The sequence below is a fragment of the Ambystoma mexicanum genome, chromosome 4p (assembly GCF_040938575.1).
Source record: "Ambystoma mexicanum isolate Mex_15411 chromosome 4p, UKY_AmexF1_1, whole genome shotgun sequence".
NCBI classification, from domain to species: Eukaryota; Metazoa; Chordata; class Amphibia; order Caudata; family Ambystomatidae; genus Ambystoma; species Ambystoma mexicanum.
The window spans coordinates 248,736,683-248,754,381 of NC_090927.1; the positions used below are offsets into that span (position 1 = coordinate 248,736,683).

Here is a 17,699-nt window from a genome sequence, read left to right on the forward strand (position 1 = left end):
ATTAATGGTTATTGCAACCGCAAGTAATATTAAGGTAATTATACCTAAATTTTATATCTACTGTGGGATAATTGTTGGCGTTTGAATGCACATGACATTAGATAATCCTTGTTAATTTATCTTTTTTGCCGTATAGTTTCCTTTGGACAAGGTTCAACGGTAATTATCTAGTCAGTCGTCCTTGAGTTGATTTACAAATTATGTTATCTATGGTTGATTTTCCACCGCACACACCTAATCTCTTATTATCTTATTATGTTATGTTTCTTTTTCTTCTTTTTTTTGGGTTTGTAACCGGATGGATCATCTGCTTAAACGGTAAATGTTGTATGTAAAATGACTTATATTATACTATGTTCCTTTTAATTTAATGCCATGATGTCCTGATTTCTTCTGGCCATCTCCCTTGCTACCCCTTGATGTTTGCCCAATTGACATGATGTATATCACTAATGAATGGGTTACTGGTTGTATAATTGTTACTATGTACAGCCTTTGAAAAAGAGCTTTGCTCGAAACACGTGTCAGGCTGTGGAATGGAATTAAAAACATAATTCAATTATTATTGTATTATTGTCAATTGGCGCAGTTCACTGCTTATATCTAATTTACTTCTTATCGAGGGTCCTTGGTCCGGGTTCCCTCACACTCTCATGTTGAACGCTGCCTTTTTAAACTTCTAACTCTTGTGCAGTTGCGCTGGTCGTTCACATAGGCCTTTGGACCATCTTGTTTACTGTCAATTTCAGGTCTCGAACCCAGCAGCAGTGCATTGTACTCTTCATTAAATCATGGCTGAAGCAGCAGAATATATTCTCACCAGAGATGCGGATATTAAAGCACTATTCGCACCTCGGGGTTCTACTTTGAACCCGTTCAAACGTTTACCGAATATTACTGAGGATCTTAGATCTAAATTCATTAAGCTTGAGAGGTTGAGCATTAGAGAAATCAATAAATTTTGGGAAATGACCACGTTGCAACACTATACTCAAGAAAATAAAATACCAAGAGGTCTGCGTATTCTTATCTTACCGGATTTTGAAGATCCTCAGGATAATGATTTGGCAGTGGAATGGGAAACTAACCTCACCAACAGCTCTAACAAAATGTTACTTCTACTTATTGAACATGCAAAAAGAGCACATTCTCGTATTGTCCAACAGATTGACGTACTCAAACAAGAAATTCAATTATTTGATGCACCTGCCGCAACTATTGATAAAAATTTTAAAACAATGTATAATATACTGAGAAGGCATCAGGATGAGGTTAAAATGAGAAAATGCAGGAAATTTTCAAGAGATGATAGGGATTATCGAGACAACCGGGTCTACACTTATCAACCTAAGTTTGATGAAGTGTCGAGATCGCGGAATAGCAGTGCGGCTTCTTCACCTGTCAGTTCTGATGTCGAAAGTGATTCAGATCGATCTGTTAACAGAAATGCCTTAGGGAATACACCTCGTGATGACGAATCACGGGATGAAGAAGATGCCGAATCTGTTGAATTGTCAGAACCATCTAGCTTATCTCCGGCACCTTTTTTGGAACAGATGAGAAGATTCAAAAAGGGCAACAGACAAGAGGCTATCAGAAAACAGGTCAGGTTTCGTCTACCACCCACTGCCAATATCGCAACGCTCGGTCCAAACCAAGGGGATCAAGGGGCGGCCAACATAGGCGGCGTCAACGCCGCTCCACTAGGTCAACGGCTAACCAGAGCCTCATATCAGAAATCAATACAGAATCAAACCGTTCAGAATCAGTTCAGATAAATTTAATTCATAATTTAAGTCAATATCAGCTCTCTCCAGAAGAACACTCATTGCTAAATAAAGGATTATCATTTGCTCCATCCTGCATTAAGGATATCGTGCAGGTTCAAATTGATCTATTTAAATTTATCAGAAAGCTGAAGCTCAAGAAGTTTTTTGCTACACAGGTCAAACAATACTCTCCTACGACACCTGTCGCTGCACTATCAGAAATTTCATTGCAAACGATGATGAGTACCCATATACTCATGTCTATTGATGAGTCAATGTCTGACAGTGAATCTAACCTTCTTGATACGATGCATGAATTAGATATTCAGCATCGTAATTTGACAATTAAAGAATTTGCAAATAAATCTAAATTTACTCCAATTCTGTCAGATGACAACGTTATAGATACGTTCTATCGGGTTGTGACCAATGATATTCACACATTAGTTGATCGTTGCTCTTCTCGTTCACAATTCACAAATTCTAATTTGTCAATAGCACAGCGTTCCGCCCTGAACAAATTAGCATCTAATGATTCGCTGGTAATTAAGGAGGCTGATAAAGGCGGTAACGTCGTGATTATGGACAAAGCTGATTATATCTCCATGGCACTTGACCATCTGAACTCACCAGGTTGCTATGCCATTTTGAAAAACAATCCTATTGCTCAAATACGTAATAAAGTGCATTCTTTAATTGATAAATGGTATAAATTAGGAATCATTACAGATGTGGAAAAATGTTTTTTGTTTTCTGATAAACCCACAATGCCAACTGCTTATTTTCTTCCTAAGATTCATAAGACATTTGATCAGATACCTGAAGGTAGACCTATTATTAGTGGCCAGGGGGGAATTTTGGAACCTATATCAGTGTATGTCAATGAATGTATTGCACCTTTGGTCCATTCTACACCCACATATTTAAGAGATACTATGCATATTCTTGAAATTCTTGCACAATTGCCTTGTACTTCTGAAATATTATTGGTCACACTTGATGTTAAATCATTATATACTTCTATTGATCACTACAAAGCAATTGGTAGCATTACTTATATTTTCCGACACAAATCAGCATCATACCATCTTCATATTGAAATGATCAAAGAATTTCTTCTTTGTGCTCTGCAAAATAATGTGTTTCTTTTTAATGATACATATTATCAACAACTGATTGGCATTGCAATGGGAGCCAGTTTTGCTCCTTCTGTAGCGAATATATTCATGCACCAATTTGAAGAACAATATGTGTTTCATGATAATGTCTTTTCACCGTCAATATATCTTTGGAAAAGATATATTGATGACGTTTTTATGATTTGGACTGGCAATGTGGCTGAACTAAATGAATTTGTCAAATTTTTAAATGCCAATAATTGGGGTTTGCAATTCGTACATCATGTTTCAAATGATTCTGTGGATTTTCTTGACCTGAACATTTCTAAGTCCCCTATGGGTTTTATTACTAAAACTTTCCGTAAACCTACCTCGGTCAATGCAGTTTTACATTCATCTAGTTCTCACATACGCTCTGTTATTAACAACATTCCGAAAGGTGAATATATTAGAGCCAAGCGCAATTGCTCTCTGGATGCTGATTTTGATGCGGAAAAACTGTTTATTCGCGATCAATTTGTACAACGGGGTTATCAACCAAACCTTCTTACTAAGGTTGAACGCGAAGTGTCCAGTATGAAGAGGGCTGATTTACTTAAACCTAAAACTAGAACGAACTCAGCTAATACGCGCTTTAATAAAATTAGGCTGATCACTAGATACACCAGTGATAGTAATGAGGTGTATGCTATACTAAAACGTCATTGGCACTTACTCCATTTAGACAAGGATCTCACCAAATTATTGGAACCTAATCCATCGATAGTTTTTAGTAGAGCTCCTACTCTTAAAAATCTTCTATGCCCCTCTTTCATGGCACCAGCACCTACTGTTAGAACATGGTTAGAACTGGGTCGTGCGAATGGGTTTCACAAATGTGGGAGTTGCAACATGTGTTCACATGTATTTGAATCTGAGGCATTTGATTTTGGTACAACAGGTAAACATGTTATCAATTCATTCATTAATTGTAACACAAAATTTGTGGTGTATTGCATTATATGTGTCTGTGGCTTATTTTATGTCGGGAGCACTATTAGGCCACTCAAAATGCGTATTCGGGAGCATTTGGCTTCTTTGCACAAACAGGATGCCAAATATCCACTGGCATTACATTGGCAGACTTTACATCAACTCGATGACTTCAAGGCTTTGAAATTTATTGGGCTGTCTCAAATACGTCCATTAAAAAGAGGGGGCAATATGGAACTTAGACTTAGACAATTAGAGGCTAGACTTATTTGTAAACACAGATTAGTAAATTTTGGACTTAATTCCGATCATGAATTTCATGTGTTCTTATGATTTAATTTTATATTTAGAGTTGGTTTGGTGTCATTGATACTTAGGTAGCTACACCTGAACTACCGTGCTTCATATTATTTAATTTCGTTTCTGAATACCTAATTGTTTGTATATTTTCTTGATGTATTAATGGATGTGTGCGGCTGAATACACAACCTGTGATAACATATTCTTATACATTACCAAGATTAATCTCTTCATCATCAGCTTAACAAGTGCGCTCTATGTATTGCTCACCTTTAATTTTATTTTCGACTAAATTATGATGCTCAGGTGTATAGCACCGATAGATTGTGTGCTTTATACATAACTTGGCCTTATTGATCTAATCAATAACCGGCTCTTTCCCTCACCTAACATGGCCGCCGCGGTATGCCTTGTGCTGTTGCTGCCTATGCGATCTATTTCTCTTTTTAACTACTACGAGATGCATTGCGCGCGCGCACTCTCTCTTTGTACATTGTTGTTGCCGGAAGGCTGGTAAGAAACTTTTGTGCTCTTTCGATATGATCCCTATGTTGTAATTAATCAATTTTATTTAACTAAGAGCCGGTTTCCTCTCTTTTTCTTTTGGTAAATTGTCCAATTTAATATTGGTATTGGATACGTGACTCGTCCTGAATTGGTTGGTTGGTGTTATCTACGCGCAACTTTTCCTTTTTGGCTGTGGACTTTTTGCAGTAATTAATTAATGGTTATTGCAACCGCAAGTAATATTAAGGTAATTATACCTAAATTTTATATCTACTGTGGGATAATTGTTGGCGTTTGAATGCACATGACATTAGATAATCCTTGTTAATTTATCTTTTTTGCCGTATAGTTTCCTTTGGACAAGGTTCAACGGTAATTATCTAGTCAGTCGTCCTTGAGTTGATTTACAAATTATGTTATCTATGGTTGATTTTCCACCGCACACACCTAATCTCTTATTATCTTATTATGTTATGTTTCTTTTTCTTCTCTTTTTTTTGGGTTTGTAACCGGATGGATCATCTGCTTAAACGGTAAATGTTGTATGTAAAATGACTTATATTATACTATGTTCCTTTTAATTTAATGCCATGATGTCCTGATTTCTTCTGGCCATCTCCCTTGCTACCCCTTGATGTTTGCCCAATTGACATGATGTATATCACTAATGAATGGGTTACTGGTTGTATAATTGTTACTATGTACAGCCTTTGAAAAAGAGCTTTGCTCGAAACACGTGTCAGGCTGTGGAATGGAATTAAAAACATAATTCAATTATTATTGTATTATTGTCAATTGGCGCAGTTCACTGCTTATATCTAATTTACTTCTTATCGAGGGTCCTTGGTCCGGGTTCCCTCACACTCTCATGTTGAACGCTGCCTTTTTAAACTTCTAACTCTTGTGCAGTTGCGCTGGTCGTTCACATAGGCCTTTGGACCATCTTGTTTACTATCTTATGTATTACTACATATAATATGTATGTGTACTACTTTGTGAATTTTTTAAATGTTATCATGTTGTAATATAACAATTAAACATACCCCCCCCAGACTTTTTAGGTAGTGGTACTGTTGTCCGAATATGTCCGCGGACATCAAAAATGTTCGCGGACATTACATTCAGTAGAAGTGGTTCAGTATATTCCATATTACATGTACATAAAGTCAAGGTTACTATTGTTAAGCTTTGCTACTAAAAACCTATGAAATTCAGTTAAAAAACTTTGTTAAAGGGACGTTATGGTTAAGTTGTGCTACTAAAAACCTATGAAATTCAGTGAACAAAAACTTTGTTAAAGGGACGTTATGATTAAGTTGCGCTACTAAAAACCTATGAAATTCAGTGAAAAAACTTTGTTAAAGGGACGTTATGGTTAAGTTGTGCTACTAAAAACCTATGAAATTCAGTGAAAAAACTTAGTTACAGGAACGTTATGGTTCCAAGTAAAACCGAAAAACCCTTGAAATTCGCCAGTTCTGGTAAGCTAAGCAACCATAACTCACGCCACCACCGTGCACTGCTAAAACTAACACCCATGACATCAAAGATGACATCATAAATGTCATTGATGACATCACAGATGACATCACATGTGATTTATCTTTCCTGAAAAGTCTGTACAAGGGTTACTTATTGTAATTTTAATTAAAGAAAAGTGTCATGGATTATTGGAATAAATATCAAGTGCTAATTCGTCCATCCAGTATACTAAGGTGCTCATGTAGAAACATAGGCATTGTTTGCAGCATACATGATGGAGGTGCAATATTTATAAAGTTGCCATGTTGAATAGTGAAATGATAACTGTTTTCTTATTAGACTTTTGCATACTGTGACACATGTGATAAGTAGATGATAAAACCCACTTACTACACAATTGCATTATTATAGACAAAACACAAAGAGACAACACCACATACAAATATGAGTATATACAAGGAAATTGAAGTAAGAAAAAAACAGCAGTAGTAGCAAAAAGTGTTCATAACCTAGCAGATTACCTTTATGCAGAGAAATGATTGCTCTGTTTCAAACATGCTACTTACCCTATGTATATATAAATATATCACATGATGTGCCTGGACTCTAAGGAAAGTAGTGTGAATACAAGATATAATAATAGGAACATATACAGGGAAAGTACAGTAATAAAAAACAACTGAACTATCAGAAAGTGCTGACAACTCTACTGATTATTTTAATGCACAGAAAGGATTGCTGTGTTTCAAGCTTGTGTGTTCCCCTATGTATATGTTTCATATGATATGACTGGACCCTAAGGGAATTATTGTAAGAACATACTTGAAGGATAAGTCTACAAATAAACTACCTTTTCCAATTTTAATTCCTGACTGTACTGAAGAAAACCATGTAGCCCAGATATGTCAGTAAAGGAAAAAAGGGGGAGCGAGACATGTGATGTCATCAGTGATGTCATCAATGACATTTGTGATGTCATGTTTGATGACCTGGGTGTTAGTCTTAGCAGTGCACGGTGGTGGCACGAGTTATGGTTGCTTAGCTTACCATAACTTTCGAATTTCAAGGGTTTTTCGGTTTTACTCGGAACCATAACGTCCCTTTAACAAAGTTTTTTCACTGAATTTCATATGTTTTTAGTAGCACAACTTAACCATAACCACTGATGGACAAATCCTCACCAAACATTGCAAATAAAGTATATGGGCCACTCTGAATTTTTCAGCAACATTCGGTGATGTTTTGTCCTGGGGGGGAAAGTTATAGGGGGGCCCCAAAACCTCTTTTTTCCCATAGAGTGAATGGGGGAAAGACTTTGCGCACGGCTACAGGCCAAACCGCTGGACGGATTTTTGACAAATTTGCGGCAGGGGCTTGGTCCTGAAAGTGTGCTTTTGTAAATTTGGTGACAATCCGTGCAGTACTTTTCTTTAAAATGTCCAAAAGGTAGGTCTAAAAAAATGTGTGATATCTATGTCAGCTCCGCGGTCACACTTTCCTGTTCGCTCAGTGGACAAGATACCGATTGGCTAAGGGGCTGGCGTCATGACAGCAGAAACACACAACGTCTCTGCCAATTGGCTGCAGTGAACCTTTTTCTGCGTCAGATTGTTTGGATGCGCCCGACATCTTGGATCCACCGACAGCGCAGCGGCGACCTGCAGCAAAATGCCATTTTCGTTTTGCTGTGTCAGAGTGCTTGGGGATGTTCAGAAAGTAAGAGATGGGTGAAAAACTGTATTTGTTCAGGCACAAGGTGTTAATGATGTATTCCCTATGCCCGCCTTGTTCGGGATGCTTGTAAGTACAGAAAATGAGGGGTGTCATAAGGGTAGTATTTCAGTCCGTGCTGTGCGCAGGCAACTTGAAACTGTTCTAAGGACACGCGTGGTGTTAGCGAACATTGAAATTGAGTACATGCCATAATTAAATTATTTTTTCTATGGGTGTGCTATTCATTTGTATGCCGTCATGGGTGTGACATACTGTGGCGGTTGTGGCCAGAGCATAGGGTCTTGGATATATAGCCGTAGGCCGTAGGCCGAAGGCCATACTTCCAAGACTCTTGGCCCTGGCCACAACCACCACAGCATATCACAGCAATGGATACACCTGTAGTATTGCTTATCGATCAGATGGTTGTGGGGTAGTGTTTTGAGTCTTGGGTGCATGGCCAAAGTCCATGCACCCAAGAACAAAGTTATAAGCACTGGAGGTATAAACCACTGCACACCCATACATTGCAATATCTATGGACATACAGCTAGGAGTCTAGCCTCTGGCCACAACCACTGCAGCATACCACACCTATAGATACACCCGTAGTACCGCACATCACTCAGGTGGTTGTGGGGAGGGCCTGCAGTCTTGGGTGCATGGCCAAAGGCCATGCACCCAAGAACAAACTTATAAGCTTTAAATGTATAAGCCAACATGGTTTTTATATAGTGCAGTGGTTGTGGGAAGGACGTAGACTTTTGGGTTCATAGATCCATGCTGTAGGCCATACACCCCAGAGTGTAGACCCTGCCCACAACCGCTGCAGCATATCACATTCATACATCACACCAATACCTTTGATTATGCATCTGGTAGGTGTGGGCAGGGCCTAGAGTCCTGGGTACAAATTGAGTACATGCTACAGTTACAATGTTTCATTCTATGGGTGTGCTACTGATTTATAAGCGACCATGGGTGTAATATGCTGCAGTGGTTGTGGCCAGGGCCTAGAGTCTTGGGTGCATGGCCGTAGGCCTTAGGGCATACTTCCAAGACTGTAAACCCTGGCCACAACCACCGCAGCCTGTCACAACAATGGATACACCTGTAGTATTCATTATCAATCAAATGGTTGTGGGGAGTGTGTAGAGTCTTGGGTGCATGGCCAAAGGCCATGCACCCAAGAACAAAGTTATAGGCACTGGAGTTTAAGCCACTTCACACCCATGCATTGAAATATGTATGGACATACACCTAAGGCTTTAGGCCCTGGCCACAACCACTGCAGTATATCACAACTATAGATACACCCATTGAACATCACTCAGGTGGCTGTGGAGAGGCTATGCACCCAACAACACATTTATACGTAGTGTAGTTACAAGCCACAATGGATGTGATAAGGTGTGGTAGTTGTGCACCCAATTACAAAGTTATAAGCACTGCAGTTATAAGCTACTATGGATTTTATGTACTGCATACCCATACATTGAAAATCTATGGCCTTACAGCCAAGACTGTAGCCTGTGGCCACAACTACTGCAGCATATTACAGGTATAGCTACACTCGTACTATCAAACATTATTCAGGTGGTTGTGGGGAGGGCGTAGCTTTGTGGCTGCGTGGCCGAAGGCCATGCTCCCAAACCCAACTTTATACGTAGTGAAGTTAGAAGCCACAATGGGTTTTGATATGCTGTGGTGGTTCTGGCCAGGACCCAGAGTCAAAGGCCATGCACCCAAGACTGAGTCATAAACAGTGAGGTTATAAATGAACATGGGTGTGCTTTGGTGTGGTGGTTGTGTGCCAAACCTAGCTTCTTAGGTGCATGGCTGCAGACCATGTATCCAAGAGTAAACTTATAAGTAGTGAAATTACAAGCACCATGGTTTTGTTATGCTGCGATGGTTGTGGGTAAGACCTATAGTCTTGGTTGCCTAGCCGTAAGGTGTAGGTGGTAGGTTATACATCCAAGACGCTAGGCCCAGCCTACAGCCACTGCACCATATTACTGCCATAGATTAGACGTGTAGATTTGAATATGTATGACATGACTGTAATTATTCTTACTGTTTACTTTGTTCATAATCCATATATTTCTTACTTGACTTTAGTACTTGGCAGAAATATCCTTTTTTAATTTCTGTGATAAAAGAAAAGAGCATGTTAGTGTTTGTATTTTATGAAGACTTATCACTTTGTATAATAGACTGTTTAGATTTTTTTTTTACCCTCATATTTAGTTTACAAACCAGTGTACTGTGCATTTTGCTCAGTTTCTGTGTTTGTTTTTTAAATCATTGGGTCTTGGGAAAAAATAAATCCTTGTTGGCTTAAAAATATTTTTTATTTGCTATGCTACAAAGTATTTCTGTGTTTTCTTTGAGTGGTTCCTTGTTCTTTCTGATTAATGTTATGTCTGTTGATTTTTAACCTGTTGGCGCATTCTAACTGTGCATTTGTTGTTACAGATTTATGGTATTCATTTATCTGTGTGGTTCTTATACATTCTTGGGCAGTTAGATACCTGTTGGCGTATTCTAACTGTTTATATTCTTTTACTTGATTTTTTAGTAATGTTAAAGTACACATTAGTTATTAATTTTTGGCTTTAAGAAGATTAAGTACGCATTTGTAAGATTAGCTGGCAACCTCTGCTTTAGAGTAATGGTGCTATCATTACATTTGAACCATCCACATTTCTTTTTAATGTATGCAGTGTAGTGACCTGCATTGGTTGTAGTTCCTGCGTGGTAGATTATACCTATTGTTGTAAAGGTTTTCTTTCCAAGTGGCACTTGACCGTGTGTGAATCCAGTCAGCTTGCAGTTGTTTTTGGTACCATCTGCATTATAATGTAGAAGCATAAGTATTATGTAGTTACTATGTGTTTGTATCAGTAAGGTGGAGTGATTGTTTGAATTGCACATAGTACATAATCTGCCATGGTTTGCATTTTGTCCAAGTTGCTGACATGGAATGGATTCACAATTAGGTATGGATACATAGACAAATCGCTCATTTGGGATTTGTTCCTGTATCACATTGTTACAAAGAGTGCATGTATGTTTCCACATGTGTGAAATCTGAAAGATTTCATATATAGGTTTGTTTTTGTTTCCAGTACTTGTAGTAAATACAATAGAAATTCTTGTGGATCTTCTTGTGAGTTTATAGTGAATAACACCATTCCAGCACAGTAGTCCAATTCTTGTCTTATTCCGTGAACACTGTACGTGTTGTCAGGATTATTTGTTGCGTTTCTATGAAGGACTAACATTTGCAAACACAATTGGTCTGTGCTGTGTAAGTTAATATTGTTAACAATTGGTGGCAACTGAAATAGAATATTCATTGCTACATTTGCATAGCAACTTACACCAGTTTCATTTGCAAATTTGAATGGACCAGCTAATTCTGTCTTAGTAACATTTTTTCAACATTTTTGTCATTCAACACTTTTTTTTCGACATATTAACTGGATACCGTACCTGATTTACTTGTGGTAATTGATGTAGTTTTAGCTTCTTTTGTTTTCTTTGAAAGATTTGCCGTCAGATTGTGTTGCATGTATGTTTGAATTAGTTTTCTTTTACCACGTTTTACTTTTTCTGTAACAGGATATTGTTTCAGATGGGGGGCGTACAGTGAACGCAGTCTATTTTATTCTAAAATGCAAGGAATATCAGCGTTCAGTTTACTTGCGTCAAATTTGATTAGAAATAGACCGTCAAGTGTACGTAAGCATGATAGTGCTACGTAGCTCATGCCTTCTTTAAAGACTGTGTTTCCTATATCTATCAATGCTTTGTCTAGGGTAAAACCTTGGGATTTATGAATGGTGACTGCATATGCAAGAGTTAGAGAAAATTGTTCTCTATGTACATACATGTTTTTGAATAGAAGGAATTGAGCAGTTGAACACCCTATCCTTTTCACTTTTGAAAGTTTGTCAAAGCAAATATTGACAAACTGAATGTTGTTGTCACGTGGGTATGTTTGAAAGCCAGCAACTGTACCCAGTGCCGCATTAACTAGCCCTTGCTCCATGTCAAGGTTACATTTAATCATTACTCTACAATTTAAGGATAATTTTAATATTTTTTCCAACCCAGCTGTGTTGGAGATTGAATTTTCTAAGGTGTTTAGTCTTGTTGTGGCTTGCTCATACATGGGTAGTGTCATACCATGTACGTCTAGTTTGTCTGTGGCGCAAATTTCCATTATTGGTTGCATTTCTTTTTTAACATTGTTTCATTGAATTTGAAACAGCTTGCAAGAGTTGGCATTAAGGCCATACAATTGATATTTTTGTGCTCTATTTGTTCCATAACATCAGTAGCACATGCATTATCGCCATAAAGTGCATGAATGTGCTGATTTTTCAATATTGCTTGTGCTTCTTGAGATAGTACACCAACTGCAATAGTTTTTAAAATGTTGGCATTAGTGAGATCTGCAGGTTGCTGCATTTTTTCTGTTAAATCTCTGTATTGGAAATGTTGCCAAAGGTTGACATTTCCTATGCTGCCAACATTTTTACGCCAGAGTTTGTGTCGTAAGGTTTTAAAAATAGGTTCACCTTTCACTGGTGTCAATTGTAGAAGATCTCCGAAAAACGATAATGTGTTTCCCTGCAAAGAGTTCTTCGTGCTTTGTTTTAAGTACTTCTTGCAATCTGAGGTGAATCAAAGCCAACATTAGGTTGGAGACCGTGCTCACTTCATCTATTAGTAGCATTTTCATTTGTTTTAATACTCTGCGTAGTTCCATTGCAGCTTCTGCGAAAGTTTGTAATAGCCTAATTTGTTTTGGTGTTCTACTAGAAGCAGTAGTAATCGGTGTAAAGTGACACCGCCTATATTGTAGGCAGCTAAATCTGTGGGGGCAGTTACAACAGCTGACAGTTTTGTTGTTTGTCAATTGTTGAAGGAATTGAGAATGTTTTTCCTAAACCAGCTTCACCACTGACGTACAATAGTATAGGTTTGTAATTTTGTCAGGTGCATTCTTTATTTTCGTGTTGTACACCATGTGCAATTTATTTTGTTACTTCTTTAAAAATGGTGCGCTGATCTTTGTTAAGTTTTGCTTGTAGTACAGTTAAGTCTTCTATATCTTCTTCATAGTGACACATGGTGTTTTCCACTTCTGTCATAGCTAATTCTGCCTCATTTGCTATTAGTGGCTGTCCTAGTGGTTCTTGGCATCCTGTTACAGAAGGTTGACTACTGTCAGAAGTGTCCTTATCTAGTTGGGCCTGAAGTTCTTCTTCATGTTGATGTTCATTGTGCAACATTGTTTTGTACTGCTTAAAGGTCACATTGGTGATAGCGCGTTCATTTGCTTTGAAAGCAACTTCATAGCAGTCATAGTTATCTAGTATCGCTTCCTCTTTTCTCCATGGTTTAAAAAGTTGGAGCAGAGACATGTTATATAGTTCTTTCTGTTTAGGAGTTTTTAATGACAATTTAACATGATTAATTAAGTTTTGTTTGGTAAGTTTCACTAAGCTGCTTTCACAATCTGTCACTCTATATCTACCTTTGCTTTCATCGGGTTTTATATTATTTTTGAATGCAAAGTTTTGAGCTTTGTGGTATAGACACATGCTTTCCAAAGTGCTACTCCTGTTGGAATAGTATGTGTACAGTAAAACATTTTTTTTAGAATGTCTTGGCTGTTGGGATAATTTCTGGCAATTGTTTCTATGTCCTCATATGATTTCAGAACTCTTTTTCTAGATTTAGCAGGACCAAGACTTAGCCATACTATGTTGTCTGATTTTCCATACAAAGCAGTACCAGTTAAATGATCTGCTGCTTCATAGGCGCCACATTCTCTATGAGATAGCCTTTTTATGCCTAGGCTGTACAATTTCTGAGATGGTGTTCTTTCTGATGATAGGTCATTCCAGGGGTCTTGAAGCTCTGTTTTTTTCTGCTTTTGTTAAGTAGGCTGTAACATATCGTGCAACTGCAGTGGAATTGTCTGCAATGTACTGTACATTTATGTTTGCATTCCATAAGAGGGCAATGATTTTATTGCAATCATTGATCTATTTTGATTCTTCTGTTCTTTTTATGTAATACGTGTTCTTAGGTGATTTACCTTTAACACTATGTCGAACTGAAGACATGAAGTTGTTCACGTCACCTGTTTCTGTAACTGGTCTAGGGAAACCAAAGCAGCATTTGGTGTAGTATTTCCCTTTGCTTTTGTATTTGCGATGATAATATTTGCCACATTTGTGTCTATGAAATTGTAAAATCTGTCCATGCAGGTCACTATGTGTCTGTTGTGAAGGGATTTCAAAAGTGACATATTTTTGGATGAACTGCAAAACAGTGGCATCGCTGTCGTGAACAAATTTAGGTGCACCTTTAATCCATAACAGCATGTGAATATGTGGTGCTCCTCTCGCTTGATATTCTGTTCTCCAAAAGAAGTGTTACACTTCTCCAAGGGGAGGAACAGTTTTATTGCAAATAAAGTGTAGCATGGCAATGAAATGATGATGGAAATATCTTGACACATTAACTGGATCTAGAGAGCAAAGTTCTCCAGGTGTTAATATATCTACGTTGTTTTTGTTGCTGTTTGCTATGCGTAGGAATGCATGTAAATCTTCTATTCATATTCTGCACAACTTAGCATAACAAACCAAGTCGGTGGTCCAAGCTTTCTTATCATGCAGCGCACGTCTCCGTGCCGTCTGACCCAATATTCTTTTGTACCACGCATGTTTGCAAACAAATTTGTTATACTTGATTGTAAAATCTCATCTTTTTCCTGTACATTTTATATTAACTGCATAGCTGACATATTTTGAAAGTGGGTTCCAGATATAAGAATGTGTGCAACTCCATAGCATAGTGTTGCTAATTCACTTTCATAGAGTAGGTGGAATATGTATTTCACATTTTGTCTAAATCTGGGATCTTGCGAATACATTCATAATGAGCGGTATTCTGATGCCCCAATCTGAGTAGGTCTATCATCATATCTTCCACCTTTGCCAGTAGGAAATAGCAGTGGAAAAGCACATGCTTCTATCCTTTTTCCCAATTACTCATTGGTGATCCTTTGGTTTGTCGCATTTGGTAAGTTTCTAGTGCATCATCTACGCTTTCATTGGAATGTAATGGATGAATTGTGTAATGGTCCAACAGAGTGGATACTGTAGCTGGATCCAGAAGTTCAAATTGTCCAGTTTCTGATGGCTCTTGAATTATTTTGGTTGTTTCCCTTAAGCTTTCATCAATATTTATTTCCTTGTAGTACTCATTATTCTCTTTTAGATATTGTAATGCTTGTCTAACTTTGTGTAAGTCCACTAATGGTTGCCAAATATTTGTGTCCTTTGTTGGTACTCCATTTACCAAGACTATTAAAGAATGCTCTATTGAACATTCCACTCCTAGAGTGTCTATATTTTCCGTTAGATCTAATGGCAAATAAACTACTTTGCCACGAATGCCTTTCACCAATTCAGAGGAAGGTAATTTTGCTGTTTTTGGATGAATGCGTATAATTGCTTGAAATGGGTGAACTGTTTGAATTATTATGCTCTCATACAAATTGAGCAGTTGCAGGATTTTTGGTAACGGAAACAATTCCAAATTATTTTTAATCACACGTGAAGGAGTATGGTTGTCTAATTTTGCAGTACAATAACTGCAACATATGAGGCATTCAGTTAGTTCATATTTGTTTTCAGCTAAAAGGTACAAAGCTAATTCAAACCATTTAGAGTCTTCATTGTCTTCTATTTTGTATGATATGTCCACATTTTTTGTGTTCCTTTTGTAAAACATTCTGCGGCAACACACACACACATGGTTTGGTACTTCAGCCGATGACCTCTCAAATTTTACTATTTCTTCTCTGTATGTGTGTAATAGAAGGTTGCTATGTGCAGAATTGTTGGTAATATGTTCCAAAACTATTGCATTAGACATAACAAAACAAATTGTACATGGTGTACAGCTCGAAAATAAAGAATGTACCTGCCAAAATTACAAATCTATACTGCTGTACGTTGTGGTGAAGCTGGATAATGGAAAACATTCTTAATCAAAATCATCAGCAAGTTCCTTCAACAAATGACAAACAACAAACTGTCAGCTGTTGTAACGGCCCCCACAGGTTTAGCTGTCTACAACATAGGCGGTGTGACTTTACACCGATTACTACTGCTTCCAGTTGAGCATCAAAATAAATTAGACTACTACAAACTTTCTACAGAAGCTGCAATGGAACTACGCAGAGTATTAAAACAAATGAAAATGCTACTAATAGATGAAGTGAGCATGGTTTCCAACCTAATGTTGGCTTTGATTCACCTCAGATTACAAGAAGTACTCAAAACAATCTACGAAGAGCTCTTTGGATGAAAACACATTATTGTTTTCGGAGATCTTCTTCAATTGACACCAGTGAAAGGTGAGCCTATTTATAAAACCTTAGGACACAAACTTTGCCGTAAAACTGTTGGCAGCATTGGAAATGTCAACATTTTGCAACATTTCCAATACAGAGAATTAACAGAAAACATGCAGCAATCTGCAGATCTCACTTATGCCAACATCTTAAAAAGTATTAGAGTTGGTATATTATCTCAAGAAGCACAAGCAATATTGAAAAGCAAACACATTCATGCACTTTATGGTCTTAAAGTTAAACGGATGTTGTGGAACAATTAGCCCACAAAAATGTCAATTGTATGGCCTTAATGCCAACTCTTGCAAGCTGTTTCAAATTCAATGAAACAATGTTAAAAAAGAAATGCAGCCAATAATTGAAATTAGCTGCACAGACAAACTAGACATACATGGTATGACACTACCCATGTGTGAACAAGCCACAACAAGACTAAATAGTTTAGAAAATTCAATCTCCAACACAGCTGGATTGGAACACATATTAAAATTATCCTTAAATTGCAGAGTAATGCTTAAACGTAACCTTGACGTGGGTCAAGGACTAGTTAATGGATCACTGGATACAGTTGTTGGCTTTCAAACATACCCACGTGACAACAACATTCAGTTTGTCAATATTCTCTTTGCCAAAGTTTCAGAAGTGAAAAGGATAGGACGCTCAACAGCTCGATTCCTTCTCTTCAAAGACATCTATGTACGCAGAGAACAATTTTCTCTAACTCTTGCATACGCAGTCACCATTCATAAATCACAAGGTCTTACCCTAGACAAAGCATTGATACACATTGGTAACACAGTCTTTAAAGAAGGCATGAGCTACGTAGCACTATCACGCTTACGTACACACGACAGTCTATTTCTAAACAACTTTGATGCAAGTAAAGTAAACACTGATATTCCTTGCATTTTAGAATACAATAGACTTCATTCACTGTACACCCCCATCTAAAAACATATCCTCTTCCACAAAAAGTAAAATGTTCTAAAAGAAAACTAAATCAAACAGAAATGCAACAGGATGTCACTGCAAATCCTCCAAAGAGATTAAAAGAAACTAATACTTCATCAAGTACCACAAGCAAAAAAGAACCTATTAGGGAAAGTAAACCAGGTACTTCTTCAAAGAAGGAAGACAGACTCCAAAAAAAGCACTCAGATACAGAACTACCTGGTCCATTTAAACTTTCAAATGTAATTGGTGTAAGTTGCTACGCAAATGTAGCAATGACTATTCTATTTCAATTACCACCAATTGTTGACCACATTTACTTACACAGTACAGACCAATAATGTTTGCAAATGTTAGTACTAGAAACGCAACAAACAATCCTAACAACACGTATAGTGTTTATGGAATAAAACAACAATTGGACTACTGTGCTGGAAT

General features: G+C 37.5%; 1 protein-coding gene across 1 annotated transcript in view; it reads left to right on the top strand.

Annotated features, from left to right (window-relative positions):
• Positions 1-2,077: 2,077 nt before the first annotated feature.
• LOC138452818 (histone H4-like) overlaps positions 2,078-17,699 on the top strand; it is a 37,794-nt gene continuing 22,172 nt past the window's right edge. Inside the window, exon 1 of the mRNA XM_069605158.1 lies at positions 2,078-2,311. Coding sequence (XP_069461259.1) covers positions 2,078-2,311 — 234 coding nt within the window. The remainder of the gene's footprint in view (positions 2,312-17,699) is intronic.